The sequence below is a fragment of the Neolamprologus multifasciatus genome, chromosome 14 (assembly GCF_963576455.1).
Source record: "Neolamprologus multifasciatus chromosome 14, fNeoMul1.2, whole genome shotgun sequence".
Classification (NCBI taxonomy): domain Eukaryota; kingdom Metazoa; phylum Chordata; class Actinopteri; order Cichliformes; family Cichlidae; genus Neolamprologus; species Neolamprologus multifasciatus.
The window spans coordinates 36,043,710-36,063,320 of record NC_140452.1 but is presented as its reverse complement, the minus strand read 5'-3'; the positions used below and the strand labels follow the sequence as shown (position 1 = coordinate 36,063,320).

Sequence of the window (19,611 nt, the reverse complement as noted above, 5' to 3'; positions counted from 1 at the left end):
TTCCTGTTTCTGACAGTACTGTACAGTACAGTGGGAGATGCGCGTTGCATTGTGGGGGTACAAATACAGCGCAGAAAGGACAGCGGGGAGCACAAAGGGGTAAAAACTGCACCTCGGCAACTTTTAACACCAGCCTGCTGTAATGTGAATTCATGTGAGCTTTAATTAAAGCGCGACTTTTGGAGGCTGGCAGGCTGACAACTGCTGGAAGAGCGAGGAATGTGAAGGGAGCGGAGAAGAGCGGCAGGGCACACCGCTGTCTCCAACTGCTTTGTCAGCTGAGCTGTTTGCGACCCGAGGCCCATCCGTTATCACAGGCCTCACCCGAGAAGGTAAACTACCTCCGTCCGCTGTGTCTGATAACGCTAACCGTGTGTGTATATTCCTGTCTGGTTGTGTTGCTTTCTCGACACTGAAAACGACAAACAAACCAGCTAAGAGCGCCGTGTTGTCTCAGCTATCGCTAGCTTGGCAGCTAACGCCAGTTAGCTCCCGTGGAGCAGCTGCGTCAAAGTGCAGCGGCTAGTCTGCGGTCAAAACGGAAATGGGAATACGTCGGCTTCAAAATAAATGAAGTCAACTAAAAATGTTCTCTTATTTTGTATATTTCTGACTTAGTATTTATGCAGATTGGTAAAATCTCAGACTGCAGTGCAGTTCAGAAAGCTAACTTAAAAGAAAACACCACAGGTCTACCAGCAATAGTTGTGAATAACACATGAATATGAATGATGACTAGTATAAATGGCTATTATAGTCATATAATAGAAATAATTACTTTACGTCGTGCAAGTTGTAGGTAACAACTGTGTTTTAAACCCGTTGAACGACACCAGTAACTGTCACACATTAACGTGCCCCATTTGCTTCAAATGATTTGTCAGGTTCGTTTGGCTTTTATTTTGAAAATTCAAATCGCCTCCTGGCAAACTCGGCGTCTGTTTGACACCGTTAGCTAGTGTTTGCTAAACTGTGATTGTTGTTGCAATCGTGTTCGCGGAGCATCTTGTCCACTTGAAACTGAGACACACACACACACACACACACACACACACACAGACACAGTCGTTCTTTGTTTGTTTGTTTTATCCACATTCTCAGCTTTCTGCTGTTATAGTTCTGCACTTTTGCTCACTTTGGTTTCATGCAATGCAATTAGTATAAGTACAGGATGAAGGCCACGCCCCCTCTACCCTATAGTCTGTCATATAGTCATCGTTTAATCAGTTGCATGCAAGCTTATTCGTCTTATTATTCACCTGCTAATAAACTAATAAACAGCATCAAAACAAATCCAGAGTCTAATGTGGGAAACAATCATGCTCACTTTTAAGTAGCTGTTACAAAGAAGTATATTTATGCATGTTTCCTCCAGAATTTGTGTTAAAAATAAAAATCTCTTTCAGAGTGTCAAACCTAATGTTTGAACTTAACATGAGGATCAACGTTATGAACGTTGTGAAGTGTTCAACAAGTCATTTTGAAATGTTCTCTAAATTAACTTTAGAGCGCCTCCATAGTGTAGTGATTTAAATAGTCCTCTGATGAGTGAAAGGGCCTTGGTCTGATCACAGGAGGACACAAAGTGAGGAAGAGCTCCTGGTGTAAAGAAAAAAAATCTCTTGTGAATAAGCAAGCAGCCAGAAGTTGACCAAGTGCCCGTAGTAGCACTTTGTTCCTCTGGACGTTACAGTCTGCCATCGATGGTATTACAGGATTCTCCCATGAATTTCACTTCAAAATTCTTTCAGTGTCTCTGTCAGAGGAAAGTTCGACGAGGCGGGTAATATCGTGGGTTAGCACACCGGCAGATGCTGCATATGTGGAGGAATAACATTTGTTATTGATTTTTCTGCACACGTTTTGGAAAGTTGAATAGTCGATGCAATTATTTATTTTCTTCAAATACATCTTCTCTCTTGTTTTTTATCTCGACGGTAAGAAAGATGGACATCATCCTGCAATCTGAAGGCCACCAGGTGGCAACAGGTGTGATTGTTCAGAGACTCCCACACAGAAGTGTGTCGGGGTGAGAGCTTTCTTAGCTCTCTGCTGTTGAGTTCATTGTCTCATTATGTTCGTCACCCATTATGAGTGACATCACACTAAATAACAAATGAAGCCTGTTTTATAAGCGTTGGTCAGCTGTGGTGTTTTCCACTTGATCATTGGCTAATGGCTTCCAATCACAGGCCTGTCTTGTGAATCCACGGGCTCTGCCTCACGTTCTACTTTTAGAAACAACTGAGAGCGTAGTGCTCTATTGAGAAACCATAGAGACGTTTAAGACAGGACGGCGCCTGATCGTTCATAAATTTGAGAGAAGAAGGATTTTACCCTGAATTCTGGATTGAACCAACCTGGCTGCAGCATTTTGGATCAAGTCAAGACTTCCAGGGAGTTTTTAGAAGAACCTGAAAATCTGAAACAGGATAGTTCTCATTTTAGCAACATTGCAGATTTAAGACATGCTGTTGTGAAACCTGACCAATTTATTGCTGACATTATTTGCCAATATTAGCTATTTACTAGAGGTGGGAATTACCATACATCCCACGATACGATATTATTGCAATTTTTAAAAATATTTTACGATATTCAGATTCTGTACATAAAGGTAAACTTTATCAATCATCATTTTCTCTAATATCAAAGTCTCACACTCAGTCTTTCTCTCATTTCAGTTTGATTGTTGACAAACTGAACGGTTTGTATTACAGTCTAGTCCAACTTAACTGAATCAACCATCTGGTACAATTATAGCTATTCTGAACTATGCAGTTTATGAAAACTATGCAGCCCCTTCAGCAACTGAAGAATTTGAAAGTAAATTAAAACAAAATGTAATTTTACATTAAATAAAAAAGTTTTAAACTTAATTAAAATAAAACATGTCTTAAATATAAATAAGTAAACTGTCATGTTTATTGCTGCCAAAAACAAGTTAAACACATTTGGACAGTGAAGGAATGTCAGGATTCTTGCTCAGAAAAAGGATCAACATGCTCTGAAGTCAGAGCACAAAAACCTTTTTGTAACAAAATATCGATTTCTGCTGTCCCTGTATCGATACATTATTAGCAAACAAAGTATCACCATGCTACACAGTATCCATTTTTTCCCCACCCCTATTTACTGCTAGATTGGCATTTATAACAACAGTTGAATGAAGAATTTAAAATGTAGAGACACCCTTCAACCATGTTGTGGTGTCCAAGTTGCCTAGTTTGCCCACCAAAGAGGATTGTGTAGCGTTGCTGTTGAAAGCACGTTCTGTGAATGCTACAAAGAGAACAACCAGCGGATTCAAGTCACGCAGACTGTAAATAAATAAGATCGCGTAACAAACGTTTTATGTTTCTGCGTCTGAATGAAAAAAATATTGTCGGGTATTTTGAATTCACTCTTAAGGATTTGTGTCGTCTGACTTCGTAGGTCAATGCAAATATAAATATATAAAGAGAAGCAGAGGTCCCTGCACTCTGAGCTCCATGATTCCCTCAGCACAGCCTTTTTTCTTGTGAAATGTCTGTTTGCCATCTCAGTTTCACATTAAAGAACATTGACTTGAACAGGTTAATAGGAATCTCTTCTTCTGACAGGAGTCTAACCTGGTGGTGGAATAAAGCTCGTTTTCTAATGTGCTCTGTTTGCTGGTTCAGACTCCTGTTGCACCACCGCAGCCCCAATCTATAATTCACTTTGCCTTTACTGGGCCAACATGGCCCAAGAGTATTTTCCTTTGGTGAGGCCGTGTGAAGGAGAGTGCGCTCTCCCTGTGAGAGCCCCTTCACTCGAGCTTTTGTTTGATGGAAAATCTCATGCCTCAGAGAATCCACGTCTCGCAGACAGCTGCTTGAGCGTCCTGTAGTGTGCTGGCCTCCACATGGGTCTGGCTCGCATTGCCGCGCATCTGCTTTGATTGTTGTTACATAACTTGGCATTTGGTCCTCTGCGTTCCTACCCCTGCCTGCTTTCAGCCCCCCTTCACCTTCCCCTCAGAAAGCACCTCTTTATATTCCTGTCTACCTTTATCCACTGTCCTCTGAACATCGAGCGCTTGCCCGTCCCCTCTGTCTCTGCTCTCGACGTCATGTCGTTTTGTTTCTGTCCTTTTGATTGTTGAGTCAGTGATTCCACACCGAGTCTTTGACAGCTCGGCCTGGATTTGACACATTGACAATGATTTAAAGAATAATCATGTAAAGTTTGGGTCAGTAGAAAAGTCTCAAACTCAAATAAAGACAAAACAGGCTTTTAAAATGTCTTCAATGTCCTATTGCTTCTTGGTGCTCAAATTGAAGTGCGATTACTTTTTGAAGTTGTCACATTACTCACTCGGCGTTGTTCTTCTTTGGTCGTCACACACACCGTCATTTTAAGACATAGTGATGTGGTGAAACACACTAATGTGTCATCTTCTACTGGTCCTTCCTAGGGCTGGTATCGCCACTGATTTCAAGAATCGATTCAGTTCGATTTAAATCTGGGAAGTTTTGCCTCAGACAGTCAGAAATATTATAATTCAGATCAGTACATTTACATATTTTTGTATCTATAAAAAGGAAGCTGACACTTTCCAGACGTTATCAAAGGTGTGAGCGTCACAGCAGAGACCTTTGTGTCAAAGTAGCTGAGGATAAAACAGAAAAACATGAAGCTGATTTTCCTGTTCTGGGATTTTATAAAAATATTCTGCAGTAGATCAAAAACAAAAGAAAACCATTAATCAACACATGAACATCACCTCTGAAGTTACAGCGGTTTTATTACAGACACGGCTTAGCGTTTTGCATTTTGCATAATTTTAAAAAGTTTACATTTATTCAGTATTGAACGGCAGAAATTAGGTTTTCTTTTCAGAAGTAAGTAAAAGGAAAAAAACACAGCGGCCGACAGCCTGTAAACAACAGTAGACTTGTGCGTAACAAGCAAGCGAATAATGAAGAAAACAGATTTTTAGACGAGAAACTGAGAGAGAGAGAGAGAGAGAGAGAGAGAGAGAGAGAGAGAGCTGTGCATGAAGTGTGATTTTATCCTGGTGGAAGCAAAACAGCAAAAGTCAGAGTGAATCCACGATGATGTTTATGTGAAGTTTGGATCTTCTTTTGCTGCTGGTTCGGTCAATATTGTTTGGAGAGACATCAAACCTGCAGCTTTAGAATCAGTGAAAAAACGACGTAAACACAAAGCTCGACCCACCGACGCATCAGAGTCAGTGAGCTGTCGGCTTTCAGCCCCGACCACGTCCATGCCGTCAGTGAGAAAGTCACATCTCACTGATTCTGATGCGTCCACGCTGTGTGTTTACGTCTCTGTGCAGAATCCGTGTTCCTGCTCTCATTTACTGTTTTAGCTGTTTGGTGGTTGTTGAAATGTTGTGAGGTTTATCCTGAGATTCTGGCGTTTTGTGCAAAATACATTTATATAAAAAAATCGATTCAGGATTTTAATGAATCGATATCACGTTATCCAATCCAGAATCGATTTTAATCGATGAATCGATTATTAAAACCCAGCCTAGTCCTTTGGAAGTGTAACAGCAGCGTCAGAGACAGCCTGATGACTACATATAAACTGTTCAGTAGTCATCATAGCCACGAGTAACGACATACTGCTGCAACAATCAAGTATAGTTTATAGTATAACAGCAGCTACATGAGGAGGGTGATATTTTGGTCAGTGCTGGAATCTAACCTCATTCATTGATTGAGGTTACACTTCCTCAGCTCCTAAATGTGTTTACAGTGTTTTCCTGTTGATTGCTGATTTAAGTGAAGTGAAAACCAGATACGTGTCACACAGTTGGGGAGGAGGGCAGTAAACACGGAAGCGAGATAAGCCCCGACTCTCGCTGTGTCTGATCTGTGTTGGAAGGAAAGCTAATCCCTGCACACCTACAGTACTGAACCTCCACCTAAGGATGTCTGTGAATACAGAGCAGGCGGAGACGGGCGGCAGCGAGCTCACAGCTACACCTGCTGAAGCTAACGGCTAACTGTTACGCAGCACAGAAGAGCCTAGCTGGTCTCCGACCCAGACCAAATGCAACAGCTCGTAGAAAGAAGATCAGTTTTAGGCGTCTCGGCCTGAGCTGTGATTTAATTTGAGCTTACGAGGACAGACTGCTGTGAGGGAATGAGGTGTGATTGAGTTATAGCTGATTTATAATAAACAACAGCTCAAAAAGTGAATACAAGAATCTTTTCATGAGTGTTTTTCTATTTTCTCTGTGGCTCAGGAGGTCGCTGGTTTGATCCCTGACCTCCCAGTCTGCTCGTCAGTGTCCTCGTGCTGATGCAGAACCAGAGTTTCTCCTCATGCGTTGACTGGAGAGTGTGAATATGTGACATATGTATGTATAAATATGTCTAATTAGTCGTGCACCTGACCAGCAGCTACACGGTGTATCATTTTTACATTGTTTGGTTCAGGTTTAAAGAGGATCTTGGAGAAAATCCAAAGTACATTCACAGCGATCTGTTTCTTTTACCGGTAGAAAGGACTGGCGCGGTAACAGCAAATTAAAAGCATTTATTTATGACTTCTTGTCTCTGCAGGACACGCATCCTTTGGATAAAGAGGACTTCCAACATGGGGGTGAAAACCTTCACCCACAGCTCGACCTCGCACAGCCAGGAGATGCTCGAGAAGCTCAACGCTTTGCGCAACGAGGGTCATTTATGCGACGTCACCATCCGAGTCCAAGACAAGCTCTTCCTGGCCCACAAAGTGGTTCTGGCCTGCTGCAGTGAATTCTTCCGCTCCAAGCTGGTGGGCCGGCCTGAGGAGGAGGACAAGTTTGTGTTGGACCTTCACCACGTGACGGTTAGCGGTTTCGCGCCCCTGCTGGAGTACGCCTACACGTCGACTCTTTCCATCAGCACGGAGAATATCATCGACGTCCTGGCAGCTGCCAGCTACATGCAGATGTTTGCCGTGGCTAGTACGTGTTCGGAGTTCATGAAGTCAAGTATTCTGTGGACTCCGGGTAACAACAATAACAACAACAACATGGGAGCGGATAAACCTCACGAATCGGCACCGGAGAGCGCCTCGTCGAACTGTGCCCTGACACCGCTGGACGGCAGCGTGTCGCCGGTGTCTTCCGACTGCAGCGTGATGGAAAGAAATGTTCCCATCTGCCGCGAATCGCGAAGGAAACGCAAAAGCTTCGTGTCGATGGCTTCCCCCGAGAGTCCGCTCAAATGCACTACACAGATGGTCACCACCTCCCCTCAGATCCCCAACCCATCGCCCTCGTTCTCAGACAGCGCGGCCCAGCCCGTGGAGTCCTCCCTGGCCTTCCCCTGGACTTTCCCTTTCGGCATCGACCGGAGGTTTCACTCGGACAAATCGAAGCTGCCGGAGAGCCCTCGCTGTTTGGAGCAGGGAACCCCGGGGACCTCGGAGGTCGTGGTTGGCCGTCGGCTCAGCGACTACCTAACGTGCGAGAGCTCAAAGACGGTGTCTTCACCTGTCGCAGCGGAGGAGGAGGATGTAAGGGTGAAGGTGGAGCGTCTCAGTGACGAAGAGGTCCAGGAAGCATCGTCACAGCCAGTCAGTGCCTCTCAGAGCTCGCTGAGTGACCAGCAGACGGTGCCGGGGAGCGAACAGGTCCAAGAGGAGCTCCTCATCAGTCCACAGTCCTCCTCCATAGGTGAGCGTCTTCGTCCTACCTTCACGGTGCATTGTTGTATCACATGTGCACGATTATATTTGGTTAAAACGTTCGGTTTAGATCAAACTTCGATGTGCATGTTGTGTTTCTCACTGGTGTAACGGGGCTGTGTCCTGACCCACTTAAGACGGCGCTGCTTTGCAAAGTGTGCAGTCGAACCTGCCTCGCCCTGCTCCCAGAGCTGCCTCCACCCACTGCATTTTTATTTGTATTGTCTCAGTGGAAAGTTTTATTGTCCACTGGTCCAAATTCAGCTTGAAAGCTTTTCTGCCTTTCCATAAATAAAAAAAGGAAATGGAAACATTCGTCATTTTTTCCTAAACTGTTCAGTGGCACAGTGCTTTGTTATCCAGCAGCATCAATCCCGAAGCAGCGGATTAGCCTTCAAAGAGTGCGTTAGTCTAACCGTGTCCAAGATGTCTTTAGGCTTTATTGTCAGTCGACAGCTACCGTGAGTCATTTTCTTCCCTCCCTCTTCCCAGGCTCGATGGATGAGGGCGTGTCAGAGGGCTTACCGTCAATGCAGAGCACCTCTAACGCTGGAGGACATGCGGAAGATGATGAGAGGTATCGTGATTTGTTGAAACTCGCTGTGAACCAATCACAAAGTAGGAAAGAACATATAGACGTCGTAGACTGAACATCTGGGCCACACCTGGTTGGATAATAAAGACGTCGTGTTTAAATGATGCACGCTAATCTAAAGAATGGTCGTTGTGTGACGCGTGTTAGCACGTTCCTCAGTGCACATCGCTGTCGTCACTAATCACACCACACATATAAACACATATATACTTGGTTAGGGTTGTGCTTTCTGTTAGCTCCTGATATTATAACCAGCAGATGCAACGATGGTATGTGTAGGTGCACGCACATGCTTGTTCATGCTCACTTTTGCTACGTTGTGCATGTCGAGTTGTTACCCTGATCCGCTGTCAGCACTGTTAAAATAGAAGAAGAGAGCTCTATACTGGGACTGGGCTGCATCAATGACTAGTCCTCTGTTTGTGTTTCAGGTTGGAAGGGATTCAGTATCCGTACCATCTCTACATCAGTCCTTCTACACGGCCTGGCACCAACGGCCCTGACCGGCCCTTTCAGTGTCCGACCTGCGGAGTCCGGTTCACACGCATTCAAAACCTGAAACAGCACATGCTCATACACTCCGGTAGGTGAAATATGAACGCAAGTGCAAGATCCTTTATATATGACTGCACAGCACCACGCCCCTTTGAAGTAAACAAAAATGTTGAAGCCTTTGTTTTCTGAGACATTGTTGTCTTTTTACTTGGAGACAAGAAGAACAACTGGGTTGATACTTTTCTTGGTTGTGAAGATTTTAATAAAAAGTAGGGATGCAACGATACCAATTTTTTCAAACCGATACGATACCGATACTTGGATCTGAGTACTTGCCGATACAGAGTACAAAAACCGATACTTCTACCACACACACACACACACACAATGAATTGGAAGACAGGTTTTATTATATTCCCTGCCGATAAAAAATAAAATCTTAATAAAAATGACCACAAAAAAATTTCAAGTGAAAAATAAGCACTTCTGTTAAATTACTGCAGAGTCTCCACATTGTAATTTAACAAAATATCACTGAACTATTGGCACTGTCTCGAGCTTTCACAATAATAAATAAACACTTCTGTTTGGAATAAAATAAACTTTTAAATTATTGCAGAGTGTCCATATTGTAAACAAACAAACAAAATTATTATTATTAAATAAATAATAAAATATAAAAAATTATAAAATAAATAATAAATAAAATAATTGGCCCCCTAGTGGCCAATCTAAAAAACTACAACAGAAATGACAAGCCACCCTCTGATTAATGAAATAAGTTGGTATCGGTTCATGGTATCGGTTAACTTTTACGAGTATGAGTACACACACATTTTACAGTATCGGCCCCGATACCCGATACCAGTATCTGTATCGGTGCATCCCTAATAAAAAGGTTAAACGATACAAGTTGCTGCTCTTGTAAATGCCTCAGGAAACAAAGGAGACTTTCAAGGAGACTCTGATTTAAAAAAGCTTAACATCTCACACGCGCGCACAAACACTTGTGTTATGCTAATGTACAGATCAGCAAGCGTGGTTTTGTCTCTTTTTCCAGGCATTAAACCTTTCCAGTGTGACCGCTGTGGGAAAAAGTTCACACGGGCCTACTCCCTAAAGATGCATCGGCTGAAGCACGAAGGTAAACGCTGTTTCCGGTGCCAGATTTGTAGCGCCACATTCACGTCCTTCGGTGAATATAAGCACCACATGAGGGTCTCCCGACACATAATCCGCAAGCCGCGGATTTATGAGTGCAAAACGTGCGGCGCCATGTTCACCAACTCTGGCAATTTAATTGTACACCTGAGGAGTCTGAACCATGAGGCATCCGAACTAGCAAACTACTTCCAGAGCAGGTGAGGAGTCAGGGGGCGCCGCCCCCATCATTTACTCAGATCTCACCTGGATGAGAAAAAGTCGAGTTTAGATTCTAACAGAAGGCTCGTTGTCGTGACTTTGGCTTTGTACAACTGTTTATCAGATGATTTGAATGCTTAGATCAAGTGTGTCTGTGTTTACTGGGGAACTTTAACTGCTTTGACACAATTGTTTTATATGTTGGGAATAAGGATTATCTGATGAATGAAAACGTCATGACCGCTCTGATAACTGTGGTGTAAATGTGAATACTGATAATACCTGATAAGGCCTCGTCCACAGCACTGTGCTGTGGCAGGTGTGGAAACCCCACATGATTCAAAACATGGGAAAACTGGGAGTCGTGCCCCGTAACTGGTCCCAGCAATGAAATAAAACAGAAAATATCATTTTAAGTTTCTCTTTGAATAAACAACAGTCATTCAATTACATGCATATGCTTGTAGATGGAGCTGCCACACATTATTATTCTGATAGTCGACCAATCGGATCCATCGGACGTAACACGTACAGCTGACTGCACCAGCAGCATCTGCTCTAACCATCATTAGCTTACAGCTGGAAGTGTTTAAGGTGCTCACTAACAATAAAAACAGATGATAGTTTATTAACTTTTAATGAAGTTTGCAGATTGTTTCGGTGAAGTTTAATAAACTCCTTGCTATCTAAAATATAACAGGACACCAGAGTAAATTCTCGAGCATCTCACACTTCTGATAATCAGCTGTCTGCTTGACGTTTATTCAGCTGTGTGAAAACTATAACTTTAATCTCAGCCAAACCGATTTACTCAGGAACAAATAAAACACCAAGAAAGCCAAACAACAACATTCATAATAAGAGTAATATTAAAACTAAGTAGCTGCTGCCATTGTTGGAAACTGGGATTGGCTGAGCTGCGCTGTGAATTCTGCCATTTGTCAGCCGCATTTGGGGAGTCTTTGAATTTGGACACAGCTACGATACCGGACACAGCTTCTTCTTCTTCTTCTGGGTTTAATGGCAGCCGGCGTCCTTGTAGATGCAGTGCTGCCACCTTCTGTTTCAGTCTTTTATTACACTCTTAAATCAACGATTTTGATAGTCGACTAATCGTGGCAGCCCTAGGTGGGATGCTAATAATAGTAGCATGTGAGCTGGGTGTAGCAGCAGAGGAACCGGTCCCCCAGCTGCTGCAGGCTCCGGTTGGAGTTCATCACCAGCTCGCTTTGGTAAACGCTGCTGGTAGTTTAGTTACCGTTCGACTGGCCCAGCTTACGCCACACTAAGCAAACAGTTCGTGGCTGTAGCGTTGCATTTACTGCACAGACACGAATGGTCTCAAGCTTTTCATTTAAGTGTCAGTAAAGAAAGTGAGTGGAGACATTTCCCAAAATGTCAAACTGTTCCTTTAACATTCACCACTGAGAGGAAATTACAAATACCTCAAATTAGTTTCAGCTCTGACTGAAAGATTTCCAGAAGTAAGAGGATGAAGTGAAGTATCGAGAGTACAAACAAGAGCTTCCTTAACACACAGATTAACCGTCCAAATTATAACTCGTAGTAATAAGCGCGCCTGAGGAACTGTAGCGTGCTGTAGCAGGTACTGTGTGTGGTCCAATGCCTTTGTCATCTCTGCTTCTTTAAATCTGGGAGGTTATTTGTTTTCATCATTTCAGCTGCTTAGTTTTAATATTACTCTTATTATTCTTTCTGGGTCACAAAATAAACGTTTAACATATTTTCAGGTGAGAATGTAGCTGTGTAAACCTCAAATATCTGCTCAGTTTATCAAGACACCACATATTTTCAAAAGCGCTCCGACGTTTTCGGAGACGTCTGTTAGCCACTAGCTCGATAGCTAGCCGGGGGCTAGGCTAACTAGAGCCGTGAGAACACCGGACTCCCGGCTAATCGTTTTCAAACCCACCGCCATCTTTCACTACTCAGGTTAAACATGATATATAAGTCACTTAGATAACTTAAAAATGTTATTGTTTGGCTTTTTTTAGTATTTTATTTGTTCCTGAGTAAATCGGTTTGGCTGAGATTAAAGTTATAGTTTTTACACAGCTGAATAAACGTCAAGCAGACAGCTGATTATCAGAAGTGTGAGATGCTCGAGAATTTACTCCGGTGTCCTGTTATATTTTAGATAGCAAGGAGTTTATTAAACTTCACCGAAACAATCTGCAAACTTCATTAAAAGTTAATAAACTAATAAACTGTGAAAGAAAGCAACAAACCTTACAGGTGTGACCCTGACGATGGAAAATGTGGAGTAGCTTTTAGCTTTTAGCTTTTAGCTTTTAGCTTTTAGCAGCCCGATTATGAGTTTCCTGGTTATCTGGATGCTGAAGGTAGACAAAGTTTCAAAGAAGGAGTTTGATGTACTGTGCAAAAGTCTTGAGCGGATTTCTTTACATATATTTTCTGCTGGGAAAATAGGAGATTGTTACAGTGACTTCGGAGCTTCAGGAACATTTCTCCATTCTTCTGGAAGGACATCCCAAAGCTCTTATTTGGACTTGTTCCCTTCTCTCTGAAGATGACCCCACACTGCTTCACGGAGCTCTGGGCCTCACTGCTCCTCGGTGGGGTTTGTCTAAGCAGGTTTGCTTTTCCTGCAGGATCACTGTCATGCTGAAGAATGACGCTGCTGCCGAGCAGAGGCTTTCCACATGCTGGATAAAATCTGTATTGTCTCAGTGGAAAGTTTTATTGTCCACTGGTCCAAATTCATGTTTACCTATCAGTAAACATGCTTTACTGATAGGCTCTAGCAGCCTATCTATAAGTGCCTAAACCCTGGGTGTTAGCACTGATTCATCTGTTGAGTTTGGGCCTTTTAACGCTGGAATGATTCAGCTCAATCTCCAAAAGTTGATTCTGTTCATCTGGACCAATCTTATAAACAGGACATTTGCATAATGATTATGCAAATGTCCTGTTTATAAGATTGGGGAATCCTGCAGTCAGCTGAGACTGAAGAAGTCACCTGGATGAGTGACGAAACGTTTCTCCCAGAAAACGCTACGTCCAGATGAACAGAATCAACTTTTGGAGACTTACTTTCCTGGATGATTGAGATGCATCAAGACGATTCAGCTCAATAAGAAGCAAAAGAAGCGGCACAGAAAAAAGTCAGCCTGAGGGTGGCTCAAGACTTCTGCACAGTACTCCAAAGCTCAGGCTTCACATCACAGACGGGTTTTAAACCGAGCTGTTTGTGCTGTTACACAGACGATCCCCAACCCTGACATGCTCATCTCAGGCACACGGCTCTCTCCTCAAATCGTCTGTTTAGGAGGAGCCACCAATCAGAAGAGGGGGAGTGGTCTTGTTCCAGATAGAGGACTAACTGCAGCACAGTGGGATAAAGATTGAACTTAAATATTAATAGAACTTGTTGGAGATTAGTTTCAGGTTTTTCAGCTCATTCCCTGTCGGCTGCAGACCCACTGCCCCTCGATAGTCTCTGTTGGCTCGCTGTTACCGTCGGGTCTATAAATACCCAAACCTCATCCCTCATCCCTTTTTGGTCTACTGGTGGTCACAGTGACTCATCTCCATGGGACACGTGGACATGTGTTCTGTGTGTTACAGTTTATGTATATACAAGTATGTTACAGTGTGTTTTTGTGCACGTGTGCAGTTATTGTCGGGTGACTTAACGTGTTCTCTTGGTCCACGCAGTGATTTCCTCGTGCCCGACTACCTGAGCCAGGTACAGGAGGAGGAGGAGGCGCTGGGAGTCCAGTACGAGCTGGAGGAGACCCAGCATCATCCGGTCTACCCGGGCAGCACCTCCGCTTCCACCACCACCCCCGCCTCGTCCTCCTCCTCAGTGCAGATGCCCGTCATCTCCCAGGTCTCCTCCTCCACCCAGAATTGTGAGAGTTCCTCTGGCTTCCTGTCACCTGAGCCCCTGGATCCCCTGGAAGCCCCAGCCTCCCCGAAGATGGACGCCGACGACACGGCGCCCATGACAGAGGAGACCAAGATGGACAACAGCGTGGGTGGCAGTTCCCCAGAGGTGTTTGAAGAAGAGCAGCAGCAACATGCTCAGGCCAAGGAGGTGGCTTCCATTACCATAAAGTGATTCGAGTCTTCTACTTGCCCATTGTCTTATTTTGCAGTCATGTCATATGGGAATATCGGTTGGGACGACTGGATGTTGACGCCTCGTCGTGTGAAACTGTCAGGACGCTGCGGTTGGAGTTTTCTGATACTTCGACCGACTGGCGTTTCTCTACACAGACGCTGAACACCAAACCCAGCAACTCAATGTCAGCTGTTGTTGTTGTTTTTGTTTCAAATATAATATCTCATAAACTTTCACCGTTGATGTGAGATTTCAGCGGGTCAGAAGATCTCGCTCGAAATCCAAGGAGAAGTTTTTTTACGAGTCACTTAAAGGAGGAAGGTTGTTTTTCCCATATGACGTGAATGCAGCACAAGCTAAAGTCATTTCTGTCTTAGCCAATTCGAGGTCTGTTCAATCGAAGCCTTGCTCTACTTTTGGAAAGTGCCTGAGAGTTCCCGTTTTAACAAAGTACCGTGTAGAGAAAGAAAAGGTCTTTGCTTTGCCAACAGTGACAAATCAAGTCAAAAACGTTTGTATTCATTTGTAGTGCTGATGCTAGTTTGTATTGGCAGCGACTGTGTTATTCCTTTAGTGCCGTTGCTATAGGCAAACTGTTAAATGTCAATATTATCTATATTGCAATAGCTTGTACTGTAGTTTTACTATTCGAATGCTGTGAATGTTGGTTGTTGTGAAATGATATGTCAGGTGTGTGTATGTGCATTTCTTTGATCAGTATGAACACATTTCATTTTTGAAACTACTTGACAAAGTATTCCCGAACATCTGTGCAGTATACGATTTTCCTGTTTAGTGACGTCAAATATCTCAAGATTGGAGCGGCACTAGAGCTTTTATTTTGTAATCCAACGAAATGGATACAAATTGAGACTGAAAAAATCACATGGTTACATTGTCGTCAACGACTGCAGTATTATATATTCCCAAATGTGATATGGCAATGTAGCATCCCGGCCTTCTTTCCAAAGGCAGTTCATTGGATAGACGTTCATGTGGCTCGCCAGCAGCTGACTCTTGGAGCGATGTTACACTGACAGCGTTTCTGTGCGGCTCTGTGGGACTCTGAGCTTACAAAGAGGACGATTCCCTGACTACCAGTAACACTCACTGAGCAGTTCACTGGGAACACGTTTGCTTTGAACACAGCAGCTCTGCTATAAATTCAACTTTTGAATTCGTGCCACTGGCACACGTCCACTACATCCCTGTAACAACGACCATGTATAAGCTTTGTAACAACAGCTTGGCAGTGAATTACACCGAGCGGTAACCTGCAGGTGGCAATGCTAAAAACTGCAGTTCCTCTAACGGCCACAGGGGGCGACTGTGGAAGCTTGTTACATATATGGGTGTTGACCTTGGTGCGTCAAATTAATTTGTATGTGACCAACCTGACAGGCTGTGTGCCAAAGAAGCTCGTGTTTCAGGGTTTCATCAGAAACCGTTGATAATTAGCTCTCCACCCTCATCAGTAGCATTGTGCTGGCTAACGTCGAGACGCTAAAGCTAATATGTGACGTCACAATAACGAGGAGTATTTTTACATTAACGGTTAAACTGCTCAGTGAGTGCACAGTTACTGTAGCCCAGGAAGTGACCCAGTGTGACAGTCATCCGTGTGATCACGAGGCTGTCGAGTGCTAATGTGATCATGTTGTTTTGAAGTAACCCGCCTGCTAACGTGTGAACACAGCAAATACTGTGAGTTGAACCTTTGTTACCCACGCAGGCTGTTCTTTGTGTTACTGATTATTTTAAATGTGGATTTTCGGGTCAGACTTTGTTACCCGCATCGTGCCAACAGGCTTGTGATTCTGTATTTGTTGCGCCTGAGTCGAATGCTACTGACTGCAGCTGGGTTGTGCTTAGGTTCACTGTGCGCCCCCCAAAAGTCGTACAAACAGCTCCTTCTCGCGCTCACTCCAGCACGAGCTCGATTGTAAACGTGAGGATGAATACTGCTGAGAATCCAATCAGAGCCGTCTTAGGAAGCAGCGGCGTCGCCCCGTGCCATCCGTTCAGCCCTTTTTTAAACGTCGTGCCATTTGCCCTTTTTCTCTGGGTGCAAACTGAGCTTTTTCCTCTAGGACCAAATGTTCTCTCTCTTATTGGGGATTTGCCGTGGCAATCAGTACTTGCACATATTAAAAGAAAGAGATAATCATTGAAAGCGGTCCATGTTATTTAGCTGAGGGGTCCTGCTGTTCTGCCCTTTACAACACTGTATGATGTTGTGCGTTGAAGAGGCTAGCCTTAGTAAGTGGACCTATTAACTCTAGTTGCACAATTTCAGAATTGAAAAAAGAAAAGAGAGTTTTCTATTCTCCACGTGTGTGTCACGCTTTTCATCTGTTGTGTTGGTGTGTGTATTCAGATCACCTTTTTTATAATGAAATGCTGCTGTTTGTCGAAACGCAAAGTGCCCAAAATATTTTTGTGAAACAATGGTGTGCAATAAATGGACCGGTGTCGTTTTAAAGGTTTTCGTTTTTAAAAATATACATATATATATATAAAATATAAATATATGAAAAAGAAGATAAGAATGTATCATTTTGTTTCAATCTAATGTGACTGAATGAAAGCAGGCGCGAGCCCGTTTGATCTGTGAACATCTGTACGCTTTGACATGAAACGACTGGTTGTGTTCAGCTGTGTTTGTTGGGAAGGTTGCATGTTCGTGTCGTCCCGTGAAGTGAAAGAGAGCATGTGCTGAGCTGGTGGTATGTTCTGTCAAGGCCTTATTTTGTAGCCGACTCTTCATCGATATGTTGTTCAGCATGCCCTCTTCTTCCTTTCTGTACGTTATCCCTTTTTTATGTGCAATGTTTCAAAAGATATCTTGATTATACGAGTACACTTGATGTTGTATATGTTTTCCAGTCCATACATTTATTTAAAAGTATGAAAATAATAAAAAACAAAAAGTACCCCCCAAACTGGTAGCTCTTCATAATGGCATATATATATATTTTTGGTGATTTTTCTATTCTGGTTGCTGTTTCATGGCATCTTTGGATATTCTTGTTAAATGTGAATAGAACAGCTTAGCCTGGGAGTGGGCGGGGCCTCGGTAGTCTTCACTTTGTGACTGTCTGCAATGTGTGTGTATATATATAAATATCCAGTATATACACTCATGCTATGTTGCATATTCTTTATACTGTAGGCAACCTGATTACAACCTGCTTTGAGACAGATTGTTGTACTTTGTGTCTTTGATATTGTATTTAAACTGTAGTTTGGAGAACCTGTACAAAAACATCCCAGATGGTAATGCAACCTGCACACACTGTATCTGGGGAACTGACGTTTGTGGTGGTGTTGAGTGTTTTAACTGGATCATGTTCCACGGTTGGCTGTTAAAAACTGACGAGACCACTCTGTATTTAAGAGTTTATGGTTGTTCTCAATCTTTGCTAGTGTTCTGGCTTTGCAGTCCTGTTGTTCTTAAAAATAGTTGTTTTGTAAAAGTTTAAAATGTAAATAAAAAAATCAAAGTCAGAAAGATTGTCACTGAACTTTGAGGGTTTATTTCGGAGTGTGTGGAGTAACAGGCGAGGGTTGTTGGCCCTGCCAGGCTCCGTCCACTTAACCTGGACCCCGTACTTCAAGACAAGTTGAACATATACGGACATTTTTCTGTTATCAAGCCACAGATGCAGACAAGTACAGATAAGACAGTGTTAGGAAAATATAAAGACAATGAAACCACTTCATGTTTTTAAAGTTGAACCCAAAGAAAACAGACCAGCAAAAGCACAATCTGACTGATTACAATGGTTTCTTCCATTAATTTAATCTTTTTTCATGTGACAGTTTTAGCTGCGGCTGTGCAACAGTCTCATAGTGAGGAACAGATGAAGCCTTAACTGAGACAGAGGCTCAGTCTAACTACAAATTTGACAATTCGGTTCAACTCAGTTTTATTTTGTGCCAAATCACAACAGCAGTCACTTCAATGTTCTTTACATTATAAGACGCTGCAACAACACAGAGAAAATCCCAACAGTCAGATGAAGAAGCTGAAGGAGGAAACCTCCAGCAGACCCAGGCTCAGGGGGGAGCACACACCTGCTGCTGCTCGATGGGCGGAGGGGAGGAAGAGAGCTTAATGATAACTAATGATTAAATGCAGAGTGGTGTGTAAACACTTATTGAGTGAAAAGAGGTGGAGAAGTGAAGAAGAAACAGTGTGTGCATCAGTGCATCATGGGAAGCCCCCAGCAGAGTCACCCCCATATCACCCTATTGGAGCACTTCGCTCTAATAGGGGTCAAACCACTAACCTAAATAACAGCTGCTGCTCTGCCTCAGGGTAACACTGCCGCTGGTACTGACGTTACCTCGAGAACAGACCCTGTTTGTGGTGCTTCTGGTCGGGCATACAAATACCAACCAGGACCTTAGAATACTTACAAAACTGGAATGAAACCAGCCTATTAAACTGCTATTGCGAAACATGTAGAAAAACAAACTTCCCACTTCAGAGGACCCCACAGAAGTCATTCTGTGATGGCATCGCCGTCTCTTTGGTAAAACCAAATATTTAAACTAATCGTGCACTGTCACAGTGAGCAGCCTGCGCGCCGTTCATCTGCTGTTTCATTCTTTTGATTTGTGTTGATGAAATGTGAGATCTTCCACTGTCTGCCTGGAGCACGGTTGCCACCAGAGCTCAGTGCTGTGTTTTTGTTTCATTTATAACAAAAAGCCACAGCTGCTGTCAAGGCAACAACTGTGGGAGGCGTCGTTCTCCGTGTGGCAGACGGGATGCTGCAAAATGAAAAGATTTCAGTGGATTGTTGTTCCACCTCGTCAGCTCCATCTCGCCAGTGTGCGCGTGTCGTAGGACGTCCACAGTAACCTTTAGGGTAGAAGTGATTGACTGGCTTCAAACCCACGGTGCTCCGGGTTTACACACCTGTGCAGAACAGCGCACCACTTGTTTATGTGGACCTAAGCTGAAGCTTAATGGATGTTTACTGCTGTGGGAGACGAGAAACAGTCAAAGTTTCCACCTTTAACCAAACGTGCTGCCTGAACCTTGAACAAAGAATTTCAGTGGAAAGTTTCATTTCTGACAGACTACAAACTTAAACCTGCTCAGTTCACAAGCTGCTTTCATCAAGTCGAATTAAAACTGAAGAACAAACAAACAGCAGCCGAACCATGAAGAGGTTCATACATTTTATATTTCATAACATCAGCATCGTAGACAGTCACAGTAAAATTCATGATCAGGACTGGTGTACTGCTACTGGGTGGGAAAACTGAGTCATTAATTCATGTTTTTAAAGCTAAGAACCTTTTCTTTAATGGAAATTAATATATATTAATATCAAACCCTGGTTCTGGTAACAAGTTGCCTTTCATA

The 19,611-nt window shown here is 43.3% G+C and overlaps 1 protein-coding gene across 2 annotated transcripts; it reads left to right on the top strand.

Annotated features, from left to right (window-relative positions):
* Nucleotides 1-17,742, top strand: zbtb44 (zinc finger and BTB domain containing 44). 2 transcript variants are annotated; one of them, XM_085130462.1, is made up of 7 exons: nucleotides 1-99; nucleotides 194-332; nucleotides 6,561-7,660; nucleotides 8,164-8,248; nucleotides 8,698-8,849; nucleotides 9,822-10,122; nucleotides 13,823-17,742. In XM_085130462.1, exons 3-7 carry the CDS (start codon nucleotides 6,595-6,597, stop codon nucleotides 14,226-14,228), a joined length of 2,010 nt encoding a protein of 669 aa, XP_084986588.1. In that variant the 5' UTR covers nucleotides 1-99; nucleotides 194-332; nucleotides 6,561-6,594; the 3' UTR covers nucleotides 14,229-17,742. The 2 variants fall into 2 exon arrangements, with proteins under 2 accessions (XP_084986588.1, XP_084986587.1); XM_085130461.1 differs by having other exon boundaries at nucleotides 16-332.
* The last annotated feature ends 1,869 nt before the right edge of the window (nucleotides 17,743-19,611 follow it).